This window comes from Coenobita brevimanus, chromosome 109 (assembly GCF_032717465.1).
Source record: "Coenobita brevimanus isolate Jiangsu-jjx chromosome 109, ASM3271746v2, whole genome shotgun sequence".
In the NCBI taxonomy this organism is placed as follows: Eukaryota; Metazoa; Arthropoda; class Malacostraca; order Decapoda; family Coenobitidae; genus Coenobita; species Coenobita brevimanus.
In genome coordinates this window covers 25,856,266-25,865,119 of record NC_137062.1, presented here as the reverse complement: position 1 = coordinate 25,865,119, position 8,854 = coordinate 25,856,266, and the positions used below count along the sequence as shown (strand labels likewise).

Below are 8,854 nucleotides of genomic sequence, written 5' to 3'. Positions count from 1 at the left end.
CAGTAGTGATTTTTAGTATTCTCACTTAAAGTGTACATTATCTTTCGCTGTTCCGTAACAATAGATATAGCATATGTAATTCCTTACAAAACTAATTAAAACATTTAAATCAAATATCCACAGCCTAATAAATTATTAGGCTGTGGATATTATATTTAAATAATATGCTTTAATTATTTTTGTAAGGAACTGCATATGCTGCTCTTAATAAATAATGTGTTTTTAATTTATTATTACTAATAACAATAACTTATAAAATAATAAAATACATTGTCTCTGTTGATGCATTTTGAGAAATGCCACTACCCTCCGTCCCTCCCACCTCCCCCAGCAATCCAGAACCCTCGCGACCGCCCGTGCCTCCTCCACCCCTTGTCCAGACATACAGGAAGCTCCCAGGTTCACGTGTCCCTTGGATTGCGCAGTTCGCAATCCACAGGACAGGTGCACAAGGCAATTTTGTGTGCAAGCGCAAATAAATTTGCGCTTGCGCACCTGCCTTTTCATGTGCAAAAGCGCAATATTGCGCATGGTCTCGTGTGGTGCGCAATGCTCAAACGATATTCACTGGAGTGCAACGGTGCACAATTGCGCTTTGCGGACGTATTTGTGCACCGCCCGAGCACTGCTCATTTCCACTGCTCTCACCCTTGACTTGTGTCCATCCAACAACGTCCAAGCTTCACTTCCATACGTTAGAGATGGTATCACAATAATGTCATGTAGTAACTTTTTTACTTCCATGCTCACTTCCTTGTTTCGTATCACTGCTTTCAAGGAACCAGCAACCTTTCTTCCTTGTTGTACCCTTTCAAGTACTTCACCCTCCAAACTTCCATCCTTACTCATCACACTCCCCAAGTACTTAAACGTACTCACATTTTCCATTTCCTCACCATCCAACCTCACTGTACATTCATTGACTTCACCTCTCTCAAAGACCATCACTTTACTCTTCCCTGCACTCACCTTTAGATTCCGTTTCTTTCACAATCTCCCAAACTCATCCACCAAGCCTTGCAGCTCCCCTTCGTCTTCACTTAACAACACGTATCATCTGCAAACAGCAGTACAGGGAGTTTCCTGTACTGCTGTTTTATTTATGTGATTGTTAAATAATGTACAGTGTGTATGTTTCATAGTTAAGAGAGTGTTATGCAGGGTAAGAAAACTCTGGCATGTTTTGGATGTCTCTGAGTTGATAACTGTTGCTCGTCTTGAGTGTACTCAAAGATTCGAGTATAATGCAAGCTTATTTAGGTTGGAGAAGCAGTTTCAGTCGGTTTTCAGTTCAGTTTGACTGTAGGTCAGTGCTGTGAAGATTTTATAGCTCCGGTACTTGTGAAAACAGTGAAGTAATCTTGAAAAGCATTAAGTGTAATTGCAGATAATGAAGACTGTATAGCTCCAGTACATGTGAAAACAGTGAAATTGCCAAGCATAAATGTAATTTTTTTGTAAAATAAAGACAGTGAACTTATGAAGCCGGTGTTTACTTACAATGCCTGTGCTGCTCTGTGTTGTTATACACCCAAAGGTTGCCTCTAGGAAGAACAACTCACTTAACAGTAGCCTCCCTGTACTGAACTGCTGTTGGAGCCTGTGGCAGTACGGGACGGGGATGTAACAATTCCGTAACGTAGCGACAATGAAAAATGCGGCTGAAGCACTTTTACTGCTTCAGGCACACTTTTAAAACATAAAATGACAATACTGACGAACACATTGCACCTAAATCATACAAGTTCTGTCCAAAACCATAAATAAATTGCCAGATTTCAGATGTGCTCTTGCTTTCGTCGGAGCAGTTTCAGCTGGAGCTATCGTTTAAAGATAGTGTGTTTGTGTGTGTGTGTGTGTTCTTACCTTGCCTAATAGTTCTTACATAACTATTTTTACAGGAATGAGCCAAGCTCCTACTTTCTGGTGTATTAAACCATTTTTATCGTACATAATCTTATGTCCCCATCCCACAGTGCCACAGGCTCCTACAAGAGTAGTTCAGTATAGGGTGTTGCCTAGTGAGTTGATATTCCTAGAGGCAGCCTTTCAGTTTACAACAAGATCGGCTCAGGTGTGGTAAATAAACACTGGATTCCAAAGTTTGCGTTCTTTATTCACCAAATAATTACACTTAATGCTTGCTAATTACACTTCACTGTTTTTACAAGTACCGGAGCTATACAGTCTTCACTAGCCCGCACTGACACTGAACAGCACTGACATTAAAACTGAAACGACACTGAACTAAACTCAAACTGAGCTGAACAACCTTTAGTCCCTTCCCTAACCTTAAGCTTCCTGTATACTAGAATGATCTACTACCTGCTCGGAGAAGCCACAGTTACCAAGTTGGAAACATCCAAAATATCCAGAATTTTCTTACACTGCATAGCCCTCTAAATTATTTAGCATACAAACTGAGATAAAATTACATAATTTAACAATCATATCAATTAAATATTTTTTAGGAAAAGACCAAAAAAATTAATGTACAACTTACAGAATAACTATCCTCACAATAGCAGGCTACCTGGCAACCTGACATGTAACAAAAAATACGAGAAGTACTGAGAACCCTCTAGTGATTCCTATCTAGCAAATCCCGATTCACAACAATATCCTTAAATTTGTTAATAGTTTTGACACACACTGTTTCATTCGGTAGTGCATTCCACTTATCAGTTGCCCTATTTGGGAAACTGAATTTCCTTACGTCTTTGTCACCTCTCTTTTTATGCACTTTTTTGCACTGTCCTTTTGCTGATGCCTCCTCATAGGTTATAATTACTCATTGATGTCTATTTTCTCTTTCCCTGAGATGCATTTATATAGTGTAATCATGTCTCCTCTTTCCCTTCTCACTTGTAATGTTGGTAAGTTCACTTTTTCTAGTCTTTATTCATAGCTTAGATCCTTTAAGCTTGGTACCCATCTTCTAGCAGCCCTTTGTACGTTTTCAGTCTTATCTATATGTTTTTTGAGTTGAGGATTCCAGACTACTAATGCATATTCCAGGGTTGGTCTGATGAATGACGTTATTATCTTTCTCAGCATGTCTTCATTTATATATGAGAATGCTATTCTCATATTAGCATGCAGTGTGTACATGTTTCGTACCTTCTCATTTATGTTGTCACCTGGAGATAGTCTGTTATTTATAATCTTTCCTAGGTCCTTTATCCTTTCTGATATGTGCAGTGTTAAACTTCCTAACTTATAGTTCCAATCTGGTCATTTTCCACTTTTACCAAACTTGATAACATGGAATTTCTCCACATTGAATTCCATTTACAATCTCTTGCTCCATTCATAAAGCTTTTTTAACTCTTCTTGTAGCTCTCTGTAGGAGTCTGTGTTTGTAACTCTCCTTTGTATGTTTGCATCACCAGCAAGCATATTTAGATAGCTTCTATTTCCAGTGGTCCTGTCTGTATCATTTATATATACTAAAAACATAATTGGTTCTAGCACTGAGCCCTGAGGAACTTCGCCAGTCACTTCCCTCCATGATGAGTAATTACCCCTTAACACTGTTCTCACTTCCCTTTCTCTTAGGAAATCCTGCATCCAACAGAACAGATTACCTTTGATTCCTCCATGGTGGTACAGGTTCCATAAAAGTCTCTGGTGCGTTACTCTGTCAAATGCTTTCTTAAAATCTAAATAAATAGGCTACTGTCCACCCATCCCTCTCTTTTCTGTAGTGTTTCTACAACTCTGTCATAGTAGCTTAATAGATTAGTTCGGTTTTAGAAAAGGAAAATCATGTTTTTTTTTTTTTTTTTTTAATGTGTCCGACTCAGGGCATAGGCTTCACAGCCTGCTATCAAGGCCCAGCAGTCCTGCATACCATACACCTCTACATGTCACCACTTTGGCGTTAACACCCACCGTCCATGTTGAATACATGCTAAGGCTGTCTCATAGAGGACTGGTGTATTGGTATTAGCGGGGGTATTTTTACGACATGTCGGCGGGTCTTCTGGTAGATCAGTAAAGCCTGATTTAATGAAATTCGAATCCTTAAACTGTTCCCTGCTCCAGCGGGGATTTGAACCTGGGTCCGTTAGAACGGCAGGCCACCTCTCTACCGATTGAGCCACACCTCAGTTTGCTGTCTTCCTGTTATCATACTGTATTTTTCCAGATGGTTTACCCAAATTTTTCTTATTAGCTTTTCTAGTACCTTGCATACAACACTGGTTTGGGATTCTGGTCTATAGTTGAGTGGTTCTGTCTATTTCCTTTTTTGAGTAGGGGAGCAATGTATGCTTTGTTCCAAATATCAGGTAGTTTATTGACTTAAAGGAGCCCTTAAATATTCAGTACTGTTGCGTCCCCATCCAACAGTGCCACAGGCTTCAACAACAGTAGTTCAGTACAGGAAGGGCATTGCCCAGTGAGTTGTTCTTATGGCCAGCCTTTCGGTGTGGAAGAACGAGGTCAGCTCAGACCTTGTAAATAAACGCTGGCTTCTTAAGTTCGCTGTCTTTATTTTCAACAGAAGTACACTTAATTCTTGGGAACTTCACTGTTTTCACAAGGACTGGAGCTATATAATCTTCACTAACTGCACTGACACTTAACTATGCTCAAACTGTACTGAAACTTCTCTAGTCCCTTCCCCATCCTTCTATAAGCTCCCTGTGATCTACATTCTCGGGAAAAGTAACAGTTACCATGGAGACATTCAAAACATCCAGAGTTTTCTTACACTGTACCGGTATAACATTTTAATCCGTAGATTGCACAACTACCTTTTTTATCCCACCCCATGGTGCGCAGAAAAATTGATTTTTTTTTTTTTTTTTTAGTTTTTGTTTATTATAAACTTGAAGATAAACATCTAGGGCATTATCTGGTGGGAAAAAAAAAATCTCCCCGTCTTTGCGTAGGGCCATGCATAAGTTTATGTAGGAGAGTATCGAAAATATGATTTTTTATTATAAACTTGAAAATAAACATGCAGGGCATCATCTGGTGAAACGAAAAAACTCTCTCTCTCTCTATCCGTCTTTACGTAGCTCCATGCGTAAGTTTCCATGGGGGTCGAGTAGTTAATCGTGATGCACGGCCAGCACAGCCTGAGCTGTGGCTCATAACCTGATGCAACCCAGCCTGGGCCGTGGGTTGCAATCCACGGGTTAAATGCTTTAGCATACAAACTGAGATAAAATTACATAATTTAACAAGCAATCACATAAATAAAACATTATATAGAAAAATAGCCCAAAAATTAATGTACAACTTAGAAATACATCGGCTCACAAACAGCAGGTTGACTGGCACCACTGACACATAAATGAAAAATATAAGAAATTATGAGAACCTTCCAGTACTTAACTAGCAAATCCCGCATATCAACACTATCCCCTCTTTTGTCCTTTGTCATTCTGACAAAACTACACAATGTATAAAAAACATAATCCTTAATCCAAACTAAACATTGAATTATACACAAAATAATCCTTCAACATATCGGGCCTTCTCCTATGCTGCTTCCAATGACGTCCCTGCTCCTCCACACAGAGAATGTCTTGGTCCTCTTCCCGATTCATGTCTTCCTTTGGGAGACTGTCACCAACCTTGTGTAATTCAGCTCTGTGGTCCTCCTCGACATCCTTGGTTGCGGGTAAGCACAAATCCTTGCAAATGTCCCATCTGTACTGTCTGGCCCATTTTACTGCCACAGACGATTGATATGTACACTTTTGGCCGAGACTTCCTGCCTCCCTGAATCCTCTAGGTTACCTCTTATAGGCAGTCCAACACAGTTTAAGGCCCATCCCATGGGCTCTGCAGCTTCAGTGACTGTCCCTACTTCTGCTGAGGATTGGATAACCAAACTTTGTCACCATCCTTGAAGCTCACCTTACTTAAGCTGGCATCATGCCTGAACTTCATCACCTCTCCTGAAAACTTAAGGGCTCCTCGCACTTAACGATGTACCTTGACCAGCCATTCCTGAGGATGCGTTACGTAGCTGGAGGTGTCTGTAGGCAGCTCTTCATCAGGTGATCTTTCCATTAACAGATCAAATGGCAATCTTCATTCGTGGCCCAACATCAGTTTTGCAGGGGTGTAGCCGGTAGACTCATGGGATGCAAACCAGTATGCCATCAGCAATGCAGGTAATATCTGGTCCCATTCCGTTTGTCCATCCATGCAGTACTTGACCAGTTCTTGTCCCAGGGTCCAGTTGAATTTCTCCACCATCCCATCTAACTGTGGCCTTAGCAATGGCGTCGTCCTGGTCTTCTTGATCCCCAGTAACTTGCAACACTCAGAGAACACAACAGACTGGAAGTTTCTACCCTGATCTGCATGTAGCTCCTGTGGCATCCCAGATCAACATAAGAACTGGTAACCAGCACCTGAGCAGCAGTCACAGCCTCTTGATAGGGGATGGCATAGACTTCTGGCCACTTCGTGAAGTAGTCCAGTAAGTGGCAGAGGTCCAGCAATGTCTACCGCAACTCCTTCCATTGGTGCACCCATTTGGTACAGCTGAAGACGGGTTCAGCTAAGTTTCTTGGGTCCCTTCTTGGCACAACATGCATCACAGGCCCGACACCACTCTTCAGCATCTTGTCACATGCCAGTCCAGTAGGACCTCTTTTGCAACCGACTTAGAGTTTTCTTCACTCCCAGGTGACCACTAGGGATCTAGTTATGAGACTCATCCAAGATTTTGGACTTCATTTTCTACGGACCCACCAGTTGCCAATACTTGATGAGACCATTGGGTGTCTCCCACTGACGCTGCAGTAGCCCGATGTTCAAACGAAGAAGGTCCCACTTACTCCAGTAGCTCTTGGTCGCAGGGCTAAACCTGGAAACATTCTCAAGATGGTTGCACTGTTCTCTGTTGCAGCAACTCTAGCACTGGTTGTGAATCTGCATCCTCTTCAGGTCGTCAGCTGACACTGACCCCGTCACTGTAGAATGGCAGCATGTCTTAGTATGATTCCCATTCCTACTACACTGCTTGCCATCTGCTCTTCCATATTCTTGCACACTATCACATAAGGTACTCTTGTATTTCCTCAGTGGTGGGGCTTCTTGGGAAAAACTGACTTGTTGTTACCTCATGTCACCAGCCTTTACTAATTTACCCTCATCCTTCTCGTCTTCTGCAGCCTTCTTGAAGTCCTTCTCATTTGGACAGTCATAACTGAAGTGTCCCACCTCACCATATGTCCAACACTCATTTCTTTTACATTTGTGGGTATCTTTGCACTGTTCCATTTTTGCTCCTTCTTCCATTTGTAACAATCCACTTTCTTGTGTCCTGACTTCTAGTAATACCAGCAACTTCCTCTGAGTTTCTCCACTTCATATACCTGTCCTTTTCTTGCCCTGAATCCTGCATTACGACCTGCCTGAAAAGTGGACGGACTGGACCTGATGTAAGACTCAAATTGTAGAGCCCTGGCTTGTGTTTCTTGCATGCTTCTGGGTTGTACCTGCTTCACTTGCACTTTCAATTCGCACAATCAAGAGCATCGATGAACTGCTCCCTCAGAAGAATAGCCGACAAGTTAGGTGCTGCTCCTTGGCACGCCTTTTGTGCCATATAAAAAAAAATAGGCATTTTTTGGGGGTGGGTGGGGGAGTAAAAAAGGGACATACATGCAGTATAGATTTTTCATAATTATAATTATTTACTCCTGAAATTGCACACTACATATTTTGACCTTGCTGAGGCTATACCCATTGATTTACAACCCAATTATCTTTTTTCTTTTTTTGGGGGGATAAGAAACTTATTTTCACCTCTGTCAGGAGATTACTTGATGTGTATATACTGCTAGTAAACTACCACTACCTCCCTAAGGCTATACACATTGATTTATAATCCTACTCTTTTTTTTTCCATTTTTAAATGTTTTTAATGTTTTTGACAACTCAAAACATCATAACTTACCAGGAATTACACACAGTTGGCACAGATAGGGTAGTAGTGCCCCTGGTAGACAGGTTTCTGGCACTTGTTGCACCGGGAGCGGGTCTTCCTGTCAGACTGCACGGGACACTCCATGCACCTTACAGGTACACTCCAACTCTCAGCAGCCACTGGTCCACCCTGGGTCACCATACTGCCTGGTGAAGGGAGGTTGCAGATGGTGGTGATTAGAGTTTTGAGAGGTCGGGAGAGGCGAGAAGAGTTTAGCCTCTGCTCGACCCATGGCCTGATGAGTCCCTGAGTCAAGTGCTGCATGAATCGTCGACTGATCAACGGTCTGCCACCTGCCCTGCTCATATTTTGAACTGTGTATTATCCATGAGTTGATGAGGCAGGCATTCATCATCCCATAGAAAATACACAGTGGTGATCTCCTTGTCTTTCGATTGCATGAGTAGATGGAACACATCTGGTCGAATGTGGTGTCCATCCCACCCTTATTTTGATTATAAAACTCAGTGATTTGCAGCTTGCCTTTGTGTCCCAGAATTGGTTGAGTGTGCACAGATGATAACATTAGCGCATTCTTTTTGGTTCTCTTGGACATGATAGGCACATATGACACCAGGATCATTTCTTTCGTGAACAGGAATGCACTAGACCCTGGCTTACGATCCTCTTTGTTTCTCACAGAGCCTTGTACCATCCTTCCCTAAATACAGTATTGCACCCAGCAGGTACTTGGTCCTATTGTCGTTGATTAGGACAAGCTTTATACCACACCTTGCAGGCTTGTTGGGGATGTACATACGGAAGGGACACCTTTCTCTGGACCCCATCAACTGTTCGCCCACAGTAAGGTTCTCATTCGGTATGTACATCCTGCCACAATTTGCAACGAAATTATCCCAAATTTTCCTGATGGTTGCAAGTCGATCCACCTCA

The 8,854-nt window shown here is 41.9% G+C and overlaps 1 protein-coding gene across 1 annotated transcript; it reads right to left on the bottom strand.

The window, feature by feature from the left end:
- Positions 1-8,069: 8,069 nt before the first annotated feature.
- On the bottom strand, positions 8,070-8,615 carry LOC145417101 (uncharacterized). The gene has a single exon (XM_080285888.1). The coding sequence runs from the start codon at positions 8,613-8,615 to the stop codon at positions 8,070-8,072; it is 546 nt and encodes a 181-aa protein (XP_080142014.1).
- Positions 8,616-8,854: the final 239 nt, after the last annotated feature.

Excerpts from the sequence above, each read along its gene's own strand:
- LOC145417101 (XM_080285888.1), bottom strand. The coding sequence starts at position 8,615 with ATGGTACAAGGCTCTGTGAGAAACAAAGAGGATCGTAAGCCAGGGTCT.